This window comes from Thamnophis sirtalis, unplaced genomic scaffold (genome assembly GCF_051295495.1).
Source record: "Thamnophis sirtalis isolate CommonGarterSnake01/CBP01778 unplaced genomic scaffold, rThaSir2_p1.2 scaffold_2, whole genome shotgun sequence".
In the NCBI taxonomy this organism is placed as follows: Eukaryota; Metazoa; Chordata; class Lepidosauria; order Squamata; family Natricidae; genus Thamnophis; species Thamnophis sirtalis.
In genome coordinates, this window is record NW_028261382.1 from 36,716,619 (window position 1) to 36,730,182 (window position 13,564).

Sequence of the window (13,564 nt, forward strand, 5' to 3'; positions counted from 1 at the left end):
GTTTATTTTAGAATATGGTTGTTAAATGTTTATACTCTTATTTGCTCTGGGAGGTTTGTGGGGGGGAGGGGAGGCATATATTGTAAAACTTTTTTAAAACTTTTAATTAAAAAAAAGAGGGGGCTAAATAACTGGCTGTGGAAGGACACCCCCCATTTCAGCAGCAGAAAAGAGGGGCAGGAGGAGGGTTCACACACACACACACACACAGAGGCTCCATCGCTTACTCAAAGCAAAAACGCCCAACGAGGTTTTAAAATGTCCCTCTACAGAGAAGCCCCCACCCCCAATCCATCCCCTCTGGAGGGCCAGCCTTGGCCCCATTGGGCGGGGAGGGGAGAGACTCCTGCCCCTCAGATAGGGGTGGGCAGGATAGGGATGCCCCCTACCTATTTCCGGGACCGAGAGGGCCACCGTCATGGCGACGCAGACGAAGAAGGCGGGCAGTAGGATCTGGGAGAAGATGGCCTTGCTGTTGCGCTTGGCACAATGGAAGCGCTTGACCAGTAGCCCGTGAAACTGGCGCAGCTTCAGCCAGGAGCCCTCCAGCTTGGCGCTGCTTTGTCCGGTCAGGGACGCCTCTTCCGGGTCAGCATCTGGCTCTGCAGGAAGAGGAGACACAATGGACGCTAGGAGGAAAAGGGGCCCTGCCTCAGTTTCCCCTTCCTTCTTCTGCCAAACGCCTGAGCACCAGGAGGCCGCGCCCCTCCACCCTTAACCCGTTGAACACCCAGCTTTCCTGCTTTGAAAAGGCAGCCATTGGGAAGCTTCTGGGGAACCAGGGGGGCTCCTTCCCCTCCCCTGCACCCCTCAGACTTTCCCCGTGCTACAAACCTAGCAGGCTGCCATTATCGGGGTCTTGTGGGTTGTCAAACAGGGGGCAGTAATCCCCGTAGAACTCAGAATAAGCCCCACCTTCCTCGCCACGCATGGAACCAGCCAAGGAGGAGGAAGAGGAGGAGGAAGAGTGCAAGGATGCCTGGGACTTGGCCAGGTCCGAGCAATCCAGGAGGTTCCCCAGGTCCACTTCGGGCTTGGTGGGCCTTGCCGGCCTCGGGAGTGGATGGCCGTTGGTCTGGGGCTTGGGGCCAAGGCGGGGACTGGGCAGCGGGAAAGCGTCTTTCTTGGACTCCTTGATATCTGCAAGGGTGGGCAGAGGTGAGAACGGCTGCCGAGGGCCGCAGAAGACTGCCCCCCCCCCCCGGCAAGGGAGGCCGGACCGTAACCCTGCAGCGTACCCGCATCGCTGTTCTCCAGAGACTGGTCTTCTTCCGAGACCTTCAGGAAGACCTCTTCCAGGGTGGTGTCCATCAGGCCAAAGCTGGTGAGGTCCAGCTCTTCCAACCTGTGCTCCAGGTGCTGCAGAAGGGAGCAGGGGAGGGGGGTGTTAGGAGCAGGCCCCACTGCATCACCTCCATTCGGGGGGGTCGGTCTCCGAGAGGGCCCTGCAGCCCTCTTCTCTGGAATGTCTCCATGCAGACCGTGCCTCGGTCAGTGACGGTCCTTCCAGGGTGGATGAAAGGAAGTTCTCTGCTCCACTTCCTGCAGATTCGTGGCTTTAAATCAGTTTTCCCAACTCCAGGAGGAGGAGGAGGGGGCTATCAGTGGATATTGACGCTGAGCTTCCAGACTCAGGGGCAGACCTCCTCCGCAACCACAAGGGGCCGCTGTTCTCTGCCAATGACGGCATCCTCCATAGTAGTGCCCAAATGTGAGATTTGAATGGTTTACAAATCCCCTGGAGGCAGAACAGGGGCATCTAGGATGGCAAGGAGCCCCCCCTCAAGAGAACTAGCTTCTTGAGAAGAAGAGAGGCCCAGAGATCACCATCTCTGGGTCTCTCTTGCTTTAAAGGACTTTTGATGTGTTTCCACCTCCCCCATGCCCCCCAGGAAAGGAAGAAGCCCTGGACTCAAGATCCAAGGCAGCCCTCCCACCGCCCGCCCGTGAGACCCCCGTGCCCACCTGGAAGAGCCGTTCGAAGCAGCCTTTTTTGGCAGCCTCGCTGGGCAGGATGTAGGAGAGTTCCGTGTTGGTGTTGGAGATGAGGAGGCAGGAGGCCACGTGCTTCTTGATGAACTGGCTGACCCGCTCTTCGGAGCAGGGGCTGGTGGCCGAGGGGCAGGGCGGGCTGCGGGGGAGCCCCGTCTCTGGGGAGGGAGGGAGGGGAGAGTTAGCCAGGCCAAAGGAAAAGGGGGGGGGAAGGAGGCTTTTCCACGTGGCTCAGGATTTGGAGCATGACCACCAGAAGGGCTGCAGAATTGGGGGATTTCAAAAGAAAGTCTTGGAAAGGAGAGGCAGAGAGAAGAGGAAAGAGATGGGTCTGCAAAGGGCCTGGGGGCGATTTGAACCTCCCTGTTCCCAGGAAGTCTACCTGAAGCACGAAAGGCCAAGGGCGCAAGAGGACCGAGGCAGAGTGCCCAGCGCAAAGCCCGAGGATTCCACCCTGCCCGGGAGACAGGAGGAGGGCTGGTGGGGCCACTGACCGGGGTTGCTCCGGGCGTCCGACTGCTTCTTCACCACCGTCAGCTTGTAGCCGTCCCCGTAGGTGCTTTTCAGGAAGAGGGGCGACCCACAGCACTTCAGCTTCCCATGGGAGATGATGGCGATGCGATCGCCCAGCAGGTCTGCTTCGTCCATGTGGTGGGTGGAGAGGAGGATGGTCCTACCTGGAGGGGGGGAGGAGAAAAGGGGAAGGTGGGCCAGGAGGGGGGTTGGAAGACCCTCCCCTCACAAAGCGCCTACCAAGATGAGAGAGGACCAGGGACTGCACTCCCCCCAAAAAGGGCCCCGCAGACCCACCTTGCTTGTACTTCAGAATGAGGTCCCAGATGGCCCGGCGCGCATAGGGGTCCACGCCGGCGGTGGGCTCGTCCAGGATGACAGCCCGCGAGCCCCCTACGAAGGCGATGGCCACCGAGAGCTTCCTCTTCATCCCTCCGGACAGCATCTGCACCAGGAAGTGGCACTTGTGGGTCAGCTCCAGGTCCTCGATCATCCTGTGGGGAGCAAAGCAAGGGGGGGCGTCACTTTGGGGGCCCCTCAGGGGAGACTCGCCTGGATCTGCTGGAGGGGAGGATTCTCGACCTAAGCCCGAGAGGCAGGACGGAGCAGGAGGAAAGGGAGCAGCAGGCCTGCTCCTGCTGGCTGGGGAGCATGGGAGCTGGGAGTGCTGGGGGAGGGTGGGGGGGCCACCCACTTGGCCATCTCCTTGCAGATCTCCTCCTTGGCCATGCCCTTCAGCTGTGAGTAGAACCAAAGGTGCTCCTCCACCGTCAGCTTGTCAAACAGGACGTTGTGCTGCGGGCACATCCCCAGGTTCTTCCGGATCTGGTCCATCTCCGTCCGGATGTCGTGGCCGTAAATGGTGGCCGAGCCGGAGGTCGGAGGGAAGAGGCCGGTCAGGATGGACCTGCGGGGGAGGAAGCGGCACAGGGATGGGGTCAGGCGGAGCTACACCCCCCCCACCGTCCCCTGCCCGCCTCCCCCCTGCACCCTGCCCGGGGCCCCCTGCAACGCTCACATGGTGGTGGTCTTGCCCGCACCGTTGTGGCCCAGAAAGGAGACCACCTGGTTCTCGTAGAGGTTAAGGCTGAGCTTGTTCAGGGCCAGCTTTTTGTCGGTCTTGTAGATCTTGGTCAGTTTGTCCACGCAGACCACCAGGGGCAGGTGAGTGGGCTCCTCCTCAATGCCCCGGCTCTCCTCTGCAGCGGTCAACAAAGGGCAGAGAATACGGGGGGTCTGAGGAAAAAGCACCTCTGGACCTCTCTGGCCAGGTGTGCTGTTGAGAGTCTCCAAAGCTCGGGCAAAGGGCCCCTTTTTTTCACCATGCCCCGCGTTGGCCCTGCTCCCTCGCCCCCTTACCCATCCTCCTGTTCTCCATGGCACAGGCTTGGTCTTCCTCCGTGACACTCAGGTGGGGCCGCTTCGACCAGGGCCAGGACCAGTCCCAGGTCTCCGTGCGCCCGTTTCCCAGCCAGTAGGACTTCTGCAGCGGAAAGTACCAAGGCCGCGGGAGCCCGTACATCCCTGGGGAAGAAGCGCCGGTTGGCACAGCAGGAGCCCTGGAGGGTCTCAGCCCAGGGTGGCAGCTGCAGTCAGCAAGACCCCCACCCTGGGATCCCCCAAACCCATACCTGGGTGCACGGCTTCGATATACCACGTCAGCACCCCATAGACCACGGCGTCCACGATCAGCATCATCATGGAAAGCAGGAGGTTGAAGTCGTCCCCTTCCACGGGGGACTGGCTGAAGGTGTGCCACTGGATGCCCACGCCGGACATTTCGTAGAGGGCAAAGTACTTGGAGCCCAGCCCGAAGGCTGTGGTGGACATCAGGGACTGGGGAGAAATGGAGAGGGGGGAAAATTCCTCAAAGGGCTGAGAAAAACGCCTTGCTGTGCCAGGCCGATGCCCAACTCAGGCCCCACAGAACCTCCAGCTGGAGGAGGTTGCCCACCCCCCTACAGAGACAGATCACCCCAAGGCTCCTGCTGCCCCCCCAAGTGCCAGGAGCCCCAACGGCGTCTCTCCCGGGGACTCACAGCGATGCACTTCTCGAAGGCGGTGATCTTGTCGTGGGCCACCTCCTCCCGGATGGCCACATACATGTAGGGGACGTAGCTGAGGAAGTAGATGATCCCACCGCAGGCCGAGGCAAGCTTGGCCTTGGAATACAGCACGGACACCAGGAAGCTGTGGGGAGATAGGGGGAGGGGTCAGTGACAGGCAGCTGTTCTATGGATGGGGTGGTGGTAAATCGGCTTAGCTAAGCAGGCTTCCCAAGCCCATCATCCTCAGCCGGGGTCTACTTTGAGGGAGCCCCACGTTCTGCTCAGCAAGGCATCTCCACGGGAGGCAAGGGACCGGATCTCCTACTTTTGCAAAGCCCCATAATGTAGGCCAGAGGAGGGTGAACGTTCAACCAGGCCATCCTCCCCTCCGCTGGCCCTCACCAGAACATGATGGTGGCCACGGCGTAGACGGACAGGAAGAGCCAGATGATGAGCACGTCGCTGTGCATGAGGACCTTCCCGTACTTGAGAATGGCGGTCAGGGCAGTGACCGAGATGGACAGCTGGACGAAGCCTGTGATGAACCAGGCCACCCAGTGGACGGCATTATTCAGCCCCATCATCTTCATCACCTGCCGGGCACAGGCAAAGCGTCAGCCCCAGGGGGAAGGGCCCCTCGGCAGCTCCCAGGCCCAAAACCTTCAGAAATTGCTGCAGTTCTGAAACTCTGAGCCTTCCGCCTTCGGATGGAGGGGAATCCAGCCGTCCTTCTGAGGCAAAATTGCTGTGGCCAGGAGAGCTTCTGGCGAGGGCCTCTCCCTGCCCGCCTGCCAGCCTGGACGGAATCTCTCCCTGCAGCTGGCACCTCTGCCAACTCCCTTGGCAGGGACGCCGCCACCCACCCGAAGGCAGGCTGTGTGGCTGGCTGGCTCTCTGCCCTGGCACTTCATCATGATCTCATTAAGCAGGGCGGCTGAGGGACACAGCCACGCCGGCGGGAATGGGAAGGGAAGGCCCTCCTGGCACAGAGGCAAGGAAGGAGCTCTGCAGGGAAGCGCCACAGGAGGGAGGGCGCCGGCTTGGGAAGAGCCATGGCTGAAAAGACGAGGGGGCAGCTGGAGGGACCCCCCCCCTCTGGGAGCACGTCCAGCTCCAGTTCCAGGAGGAGGTTTCGCGCCCCCCTCCCCAGCCCTTCACAGCACCCATTTCGTTACTCTGCCACCTGCACCCAGGGAGGCCTGCAGGGTCCTGGTTGGAGACTCCCATTCTGGGTAAGGTATCCCAGCTGCAGCAGCACCCAGCTCAGCCCCCCCCCCCCGGCTTTTCAGCAAAGCTCCCCACCCCCTTGGACTGTTTCCCCACTCTCCTTCTTCCTTTCCTGCCTCGGAATGTCCCCCTGGCCTTGGGAAGCAGCCCCTCCCGTCCCACCTCCTTCAGATGATGCTCCTTCTCCGCTACGATGTGCTGGATCATCATGGCCACCGAATAGACCCAGGAGATGACCATGCACAGTGGCATCATGTGCTCGATCACGAAGAGGAAGCTGGAGGAGGGAAAAATGGGAGCCTCGTCCACAGTCCAGGAAACCCCCATCCGTCCCCAGGAGGAGGGGGCCGAGTGAGTCGGGGGCCAGGCCGACAGCAGCACAGACCTTCTCCTTGGCCTTCAGAGAGGACCTGTTCCCCCAGGGAGCACCGCCCCCCCAAGACAGAGACGGGGACTCACTCGTCACGGGTGTAACAGGGGTAGGGAAACATCTGCACGTAGTTGCCCGGCTCCACCACATCGCGGCCGACAAAGGTGTTGACAATGGCGCGTTCCATCATGTCTTTGGGAAGAGAGAAGCACTTAGGTTTATGCCAAAGGTGCTCAGGGCATGGATCCCTGCGTTTGGGAAGGTCAGCCCTGGGGCCTCCAGAGGTGACTGGCCTTTTCACCACATGGACAATAAAACGAAGGGTCAGAAAGTGTTACTGATGTATGCCCTCAATTAACCTGCAGTCATTGGGACGGGAAAAGGGAGCATCGATTCATCTTCTGAGAAAGCCAGGAAGGGCTCACCTTGGATCCAGACAAAGCCATAAAGGAAGTAGAAACGCCCCCCGTGGTTTGGCCCGGGTCTCCAATACGCCCGCCGGATCTCATTAGTCTTTTCAGTGAAGCTGGAATTTTGGCGGATCTTGTACATGACGTGGGGAGGGAGGCTGCCATCCTTGTTGGTTTGGAAGATTACACCTTTGGGAGAGAAAAAAAGACAGAAAATGGCCCATAAGGGAGGCGAAAAAAGTGCCAGCACACCTGGCTCAAAGTAAGTCAGGTGCTGACCTGGGAGGTTGCATTCAACCATCTAAAATAATAGGTGGCCTCTAGAGTAAATGTCCTCATAAATCAATATTTCTGTCTCTCTACAGTCCCCATTAGCCTTGTACTCAGAAAAGGCTCTTACATACATCGTTGTGCAACCAGGGAGTCAACACACCAGTGTTTCCCAACCTTGTCATCTTTTAAGGCATGTGCACTTCAACTCCCAGAATTCCCATCCAGCAGGCTCATCCTCCCAGAATTCTGGGGGTTGACACCTACACACCTTATACTTGACCAGGTTGACAAACAGCAAATTATGCAATAAAACGAGTTTGGAGCTGTCCACAGTGCTGAAGCCATTGGCACCACCGTTCCCTTCCATAATGGGAGTTGTGGTCCAAAATAGAAGGCCCACTCTAAAAACTCCCCCCTGCTGGCTATACTGAGGGCCAGTCCTGCCCAGAAGCTCCAGGGCTCCAACTGGTGGCTCTGCTAGGAAGGTGGAAGAGCAGCAAGGGAGGGGAAGGCAGGCCCCTACTGGCAAAGACTGTGACGTTGTCTTGGTAGGCCTGGTTGAGGGTGTAGTTCACGATGCTCTCTTCGTCCGGAAAGCCCTTGAAGATGTCCACGCTGACCTGGGGGAAAGGGGGACCCTTTGAGTTGCAAGGGAGGCGCTTTGACAGCCCAAAATTAAAGCTTCCCCTCACCCAGTGGAGCGACTGTGTGAGAGCGCCAGTCCTAGGAACATGCCCCCCCCCAAAGCCTAGGAACCCCAAGCAAGGGAGGCAGGAAACCCCCTAGAAAGCAATGCCGACTCAAAGAGGGAGGAAACCAACCCCTGCCGGATGTAGCTTGTATTCTTAAGCCATTTGAATCTCAAATCCTTTAAATCATGATTTCACCAAATGGCACCATGCCAAAAATATATTTTAAATCTTTAATGTATTTTTTAAAAAGTCCTGCCATGCCCTCTTCCTGGACTCCATTCCTGACTCCCCAACCCTGAGATCTCCGCTGCCCAGCTGGAGGTGGAGCCCCGCTTGACCCTTCCCCTTCTGGCCAGGGAGGAGGCCCAGCGAGACCCACCTTGGACATGAACTGGATCCAGCCGCAGGCAGCGTTGTCGATGGTGTCCAGCTGCTGGAGGAGCGTGCTGGTGTTGGAGAGCGACAGGTTGCTCTCCATGAAGTTGTGCAAGAGGCTGCTGTCAGAGACATTCAGGACTTCGGGGTTCTGGTGAAGGTCGGCCGCCATCTGGGGGCCCCAAAGAGAGCGGGGAGTGAGAGCGGGCAGCCCCCTCCTCTCTGCCTTCAGGTCCTCTTTGCCGGCCATCTTCCCTGGGTGAGCAGGGGGCTCAAGCCAACCACCCCCCCCCCCAATACCTTCTGGAGCCAAGCAATCCGCTGCTGCAACTTGCCCTCCTCCAGGAAGCTGCGGATCTCGGCAGAGATGTTGAGCCAGACCTGGGCGTAGCGCGTCACGTTCCCCACAAAGGCGAAGGTCTCGTTGGCCTGTCGTGCGAGGGGAGGGGGGGGTTAAGCAGGGTGCCCCAAAGACGCTGCAGGTGGGGTACTCAAGGGGAATCTGGGAACGTTTTCCTTTGGGTGCTGAGAACTCTCCCCTGGAATAAAAATAAACCTCTTTGCAATGCGGGGAAAGGCGTGGCAGTGGCCGGAATCTGTGGAGCACCAGGGGGACTCCACCACGATTCCATTGGTGTCGCTTCTCCTTGGAGTTGGCAGCCGGGCAGCCTCTCCGAAGGTCAACCAGACAACGTGCCAAGGTTGTGTGTGTGTGTTTCATTTGAAGAGAGGGCGGGTGGCACCCCTGGATGCATTCCCTGAGCAAAGCCTGTTCCTGAGCTCTGCCCACCTTCAAGATGACTTTATCCACCTGGGTGCCGACGGGCGAATACAGGATCTTGGGGTTGCTGGTCATGAGGTGCACCAGGAGGCCCAGGTTGCGCTGCTCCTTGCTGGTGAAGCCCAGAGAGCTCATGTTCCCTTGCCGCAGCGCCTCGGGCTCAATCGTCCTAAGGGGGCAGATGTGGAGGGTAAACGGCACACGCCTGTGCTTCACTGACCCCAGAGCAAAGTGCCCGGGCACAGCCGCCCTGGGATCCTCACCGGTTGTTCCCGCAGAGGATGGGCTGCAGGCCGGCCCAGAGCTGCACAAAGGCCGAGCATTGCCCTTGTGGATCCTCGGCTGGCGCCTCGCTCTCGGCCCTGCCCTCCTCGGAGCTGGAGTTGGTGCCGGAGGTGAAGTTCACAGCTGAGCCGGTGCTGTTGGGGGCGGTGGGGGGCGCTTTTGCAGCACAGGCCCCCTTGGGGAGGAGCTTGGCCAGGGCGGAGAGGATGTCCAGGTCCTTCAGCACCTTCTCCATTTCCATCAGGTCCTCCAGCAGGGCGTGGAGCCGGCTCTGGGCCGTGTGGTTCACCTCGTCCAGCTTCAGCTGCGGGAAGAAAGATCTACTTGCAACCGAGGAAATTCTGCTCCTCGGAAGATCCTTCGGGTCCAATCAAACCGCGCAGTCCAAGACCATCCCAGCCCTGCACCGGACGCTCAGGTGAGGCTCTTGGGTCAGGAGGAGAGTGAGCGAAGGCTGGGGTGCCGCAGAAGAGTCTGCCCTGCCTACCTGTTCAGCCACCTTGCGAGCTTCCAGCTGGTCCTTCATCTCCACCACCAGCTGCCTGAAGTAGTCGGCCCGCAGGCTGGCGCTCTGGTTGCAGACACCAGCGCGGTAGGCCTGCAGGAGAGGCTGCTGGCTCTCCGGGATGACCAGGATGCGCCTCAGCGCATCCTGGCTCTGGCGACATGTCAGGTTCTCCAGCACAGGGGCGGTGAAGAGGATGTTCTGGGGGGGGGGGGAAGCAGCTGTGGTTACTGAAGAGATGGTCGATGGCCCTGTCATGGGCCGTGATGGCAAAGCAGGGTTGTTGTGGCTGGGAGGCTGGTGGCTGCCCCCTGCCTGCCTTCCCTCTCGCACTGGTAGCAGCAGGCTGGCCATGCCCCTGAACCAGTTCCCCAGCCCCATGGCAGAGCCCCCTCGCCAACCCCCCAGTCAGAGAGTTGGCTTCCCCCCCCTGCGGCCCCCTCACCTCCACGTCCCTCACAAAGGTCTGGGGGCTGTCGGAGCCAGGGGGCTCTGCCATGGGGCTGGCCAGGCCCAAAGCATGGGAGAAGAGCCGGAGGATGGCCTTCCGCTGGGCGCCTTTGGGGGGGCGGCGGAGCGCTTGCCGGACCAGCCCATCTTCCATCATCTTCAGGTTGCCCAGAAAGCTTTTCTGGGGAGGGGAAGAGTGGAGAAGAGGTCAGAGACCCTCTCCGGCTTCTCTTTTGCCCACAACCTTCCCTACCTCAGTTCCCACAATTCCCCACCTCCTAGGAAGTCTTTGAAGGGGCAGGCTGGGCTTCTGGACCAAACGGCAACCATCCATTTGCCACCCCCTCCTGAACCAGCCCGAGTCCATCCCTCACCCCAAGCCAAACCTTTGTCCATCTTCCCCCCTCTTTCTCCCCCCCCATGCCTGCCATGACAAGCAAGATGAGGCGCCAGGAAGTCTTACCTCCGGGTGATGCCGCTTGTCCACTGGGCCAAAGCCATCAGGAGAGCCAGGAGACACACCAAAGACGAGCCGGTAGACCTAAGAAAATAACTGTCAATCTTTGACCCTGGCAACTCCCCCCTCCCCCCCGTTATCTGAGGCCCAATTGTCCCTCCAGGTCTGGGCCTGCAGCTGACTCCCCCCTGCCCCTTGCCCCCTGCTCCTGCCCCGCCAACCTCTCTCAGGTTGATGCTGGAGCCCGTGAGCAGCCCCACCGTCTCGTTGGACAAGGAGAGGTTCTGCATGAGGAAGCGGTGAAGCTCCGTCTTGTCCTTGGCCACGGAGTCCAGGGAGAAGCCGGGGGCTGCCAAGGAAGGATAAATGGGGAGGGGGAGATGGGGCGGTGAGCGGGAGCAGGGAGAGCGCCCACCCTCAGGCGGGAAGCATGTCCCTCAGCTTGTCCCCAGAAGCAGCAACCAGACGAGGCAAGCAGCTGCATCAGAGGTGGGTTGCTACCGGTTCGCACTGGTAGCAGCAGGCTGGCCATGCCCCCGAACCGGTTCCCTAGACGCTGCTGGTTTTTACTCATTTTTTCATTTCTGCACATGCTCAGAACAATTTACACTCAACTGTGCAAGCAGTTTTGCATGCACGCAATGCGGACTGACAGCAACACCGGCAGCAACTCTCCCCTGAGCTGCATCCTGGCCCACAGGGGGAGGACCCCAACCCACCTGCGTTGGTGGTGAAGTGGGTCTCCACGGGGCTGGGCCCGGTGCTGCTGCCAAGAGACTCCAGGTGGCGCCGGAGAGACTCCAACTCCTCCTCCGGCCCGGCATGATCCGGGTCAAACAGGTTGCTCTTCTCCACCACCTCGTTCAGCCGCTCCAGCAACTGGGTAACCCTGCAGGAAAGATCCCCAAGGTGGGGGGAGGCATGTATGAAGGGGAGGCACACCCTGAGAGGGGCTCTGACTTCCTTCAGCCCTTTGCACTTGCCAGGGTTGGTGGAGGAAAGAGCCTGAGGTCTGCCCAGCCTTGCTCACCTTTGCTCTCCAGAAAGGCTACAAAGCACCAAAAGGAATGGGGGAAAAAACCCACACTTTTCTTCCTGCAAACCATCCTTTGCAACAGAAGACCAGGAATTGGGCATTTGGGGTGTGGCGGGGCCCACCTGGAATTGGAGTACTGCAAGAACCCGAAGTCATCGCGCTGCCCGTCGGGACACAGGGACTGCATGATGGGCAAGATGCCGGCCGAGGTGAGGGGCGCTGCCGTGTAGTAGGCTAGAGGAGGAAGAGCGTGAGAAAAGAGGGGTGGGTGGAAACCTGACAGGGTGTGTAAGAAGATGCACAACCAGTTCAGAGAGCAGTGTGGAAGTCAGATCAGTTTGGAGAAGTCTCTTCCGATTAGCCAGAGGGACGGTTCAGAGGGTTAAAGGTCAGCGGTCCTTCCATCCAATTCCCCCTTCTCCGTGCTTAAGTGTGCCCTGGAGATGTGCTGGGTCATAGGCCCCACGACACTTCACAAGGGGGTATGGGTACTGTAGTCCAGCACCTCAGGAGCATGGAGAAGCCGGTTCTTTGCCCGCAGCCAAGATGGCATCACGTCTGTTCCCAGGCAGAACTCCAAGCCCCTTGCAGCCCCTTCCCAAGCGGAATTTGGAGCCAAAACAAAACCTTCCCCAAAATTGCAAATAAATGTCCACTCTGAATTCCAGGATCTCCAGCGATTCCAAAAGGTACGGCTTGATCAAATAATTTCACTCTGTAAAAGATTTACTTGAAAGAGTGATTCGTTTCTAAGCAAACATGCATTGAAATCTAATTTTATTTACTCTTCTGTGCTTCAGAGGCATCGGAGATTGTGCAAACTCCTGAGTTGCTGACCCATCCAGAACCTCAGGAACCAGTGACCTTTGACCCACCCTGACCAAAGGCAGATGGCTTTGGCCAACCGGTTAGTCACATCCTAGAGCAGTGTTTCTCAACCTTGGCGACTTTAAGTCCTGTGGACTTCAACTCCCAGAATCCCCCAGCCAGCACAGCTGGCTGGGGAATTCTGGGAGTTGAAGTCCACAGGACTTAAAGTCGCCAAGGTTGAGAAACACTGTCCTAGAGGGCAAGTTAAAAAGACAGGGAGGAGGGAATTAAGCCAGGATCCAACCCTGATCAACTGCAGGAAAAAAAAGGCAGGATTGAAAGGGGGGGTGAGATAAGGAGTAAGCTAGATATAAATCTAGGAGTGGGGGGGAGATCCCAATGGTGGCAAATAACCTTCTTTTACAGCCTTTTTGAGGAGGGGGCATTTTCGAGGCTTTTGCGATTCCCAAAGCTTTTTGGGAAGAGGCCTTGGCTTCCGAATTTGCATAGGACTTTATACCCCTTCGCCAATCCCCAACAGATTACCTGCCACCATGACCGGGAGGGCTATGAATGTGAAGGGAGATCGGAAAAAGCTGGCATTAAAACAACGTTAGTCAACTAAGGGGTGGGGGTGGGGGCAAAGAGACCCCCCCCCCCTCTGAAGACATGGCCCCAGCCCAAAGGAAACCAACTTACAGACTAGAAGAAACACAGGTGCAAAAGAAGGAAGAAAGAGGTCAGGTTGCGGGGAATTGAAAAGAAAAATAAGAGTGGGAGGAAGAGAAGAGAAAAAAAAAACATTTCAGAAACAAAAGAAAAAAACAAACCTCAAAGCAAAACGGGGCGGATCATGGCGATGCCTCCGACGGTAGAACTGCCAGCCTGGGCAGCTTCCCATGGGCATTGGGGGGGGGGGTACTAAAGAAAGGGCTGGGTTATGTGCGGGGGCATTTCCAATGGGCACCTAAAGGCTGCTGCTGATTCCAATGGGGCTTAACAGAGAGTTTGTGACCCTCTGCCTACATCGCCATCACCAGCGGAGCAGCTGCAACCCTTTGGGAATCTCCTCCCTGCCCACCAGGCCCCTGGGGTTCTTGGGCCCCCAAAGCCAGAACCATTGACTGTGGCAGTGGCTCTGGGAAGAGGCTGCCCATCGCATCTCTGCAGGAGTTTCTGCCCCAGGTGGGCGAGCTTCCGGGCAGCTGAGGACACTTTCGGTCCGAAGCAGGGATCGTTTGCTAACTGCAGGGCACGGCATCCCTCGGCTCTGCCTTCCCCGGGGAGGCCTGGTTGCCACTGGTGACAGGCTTCACCTGTGGACTTTGTGCCCGTGGCCA

General features: G+C 58.7%; 1 protein-coding gene across 1 annotated transcript in view; it reads right to left on the minus strand.

The window, feature by feature from the left end:
• The window catches only part of ABCA2 (ATP binding cassette subfamily A member 2), a 32,849-nt gene that overhangs the window by 10,506 nt on the left and 8,779 nt on the right, over positions 1-13,564 (minus strand). Inside the window, exons 3-28 of the mRNA XM_087704846.1 lie at positions 11,537-11,648; positions 11,098-11,267; positions 10,600-10,727; positions 10,385-10,462; positions 9,917-10,102; positions 9,454-9,672; positions 8,945-9,270; positions 8,691-8,850; positions 8,201-8,329; positions 7,905-8,072; positions 7,357-7,453; positions 6,576-6,749; positions 6,240-6,342; positions 5,943-6,057; positions 4,956-5,146; positions 4,545-4,695; positions 4,137-4,341; positions 3,865-4,029; positions 3,524-3,704; positions 3,200-3,412; positions 2,803-2,999; positions 2,487-2,669; positions 1,966-2,150; positions 1,239-1,359; positions 835-1,140; positions 390-602 (exon numbers count right to left, since the gene is read on the minus strand). Coding sequence (XP_087560972.1) covers positions 390-602; positions 835-1,140; positions 1,239-1,359; positions 1,966-2,150; positions 2,487-2,669; positions 2,803-2,999; positions 3,200-3,412; positions 3,524-3,704; positions 3,865-4,029; positions 4,137-4,341; positions 4,545-4,695; positions 4,956-5,146; positions 5,943-6,057; positions 6,240-6,342; positions 6,576-6,749; positions 7,357-7,453; positions 7,905-8,072; positions 8,201-8,329; positions 8,691-8,850; positions 8,945-9,270; positions 9,454-9,672; positions 9,917-10,102; positions 10,385-10,462; positions 10,600-10,727; positions 11,098-11,267; positions 11,537-11,648 — 4,476 coding nt within the window. The remainder of the gene's footprint in view (positions 1-389; positions 603-834; positions 1,141-1,238; positions 1,360-1,965; positions 2,151-2,486; positions 2,670-2,802; positions 3,000-3,199; positions 3,413-3,523; positions 3,705-3,864; positions 4,030-4,136; positions 4,342-4,544; positions 4,696-4,955; positions 5,147-5,942; positions 6,058-6,239; positions 6,343-6,575; positions 6,750-7,356; positions 7,454-7,904; positions 8,073-8,200; positions 8,330-8,690; positions 8,851-8,944; positions 9,271-9,453; positions 9,673-9,916; positions 10,103-10,384; positions 10,463-10,599; positions 10,728-11,097; positions 11,268-11,536; positions 11,649-13,564) is intronic.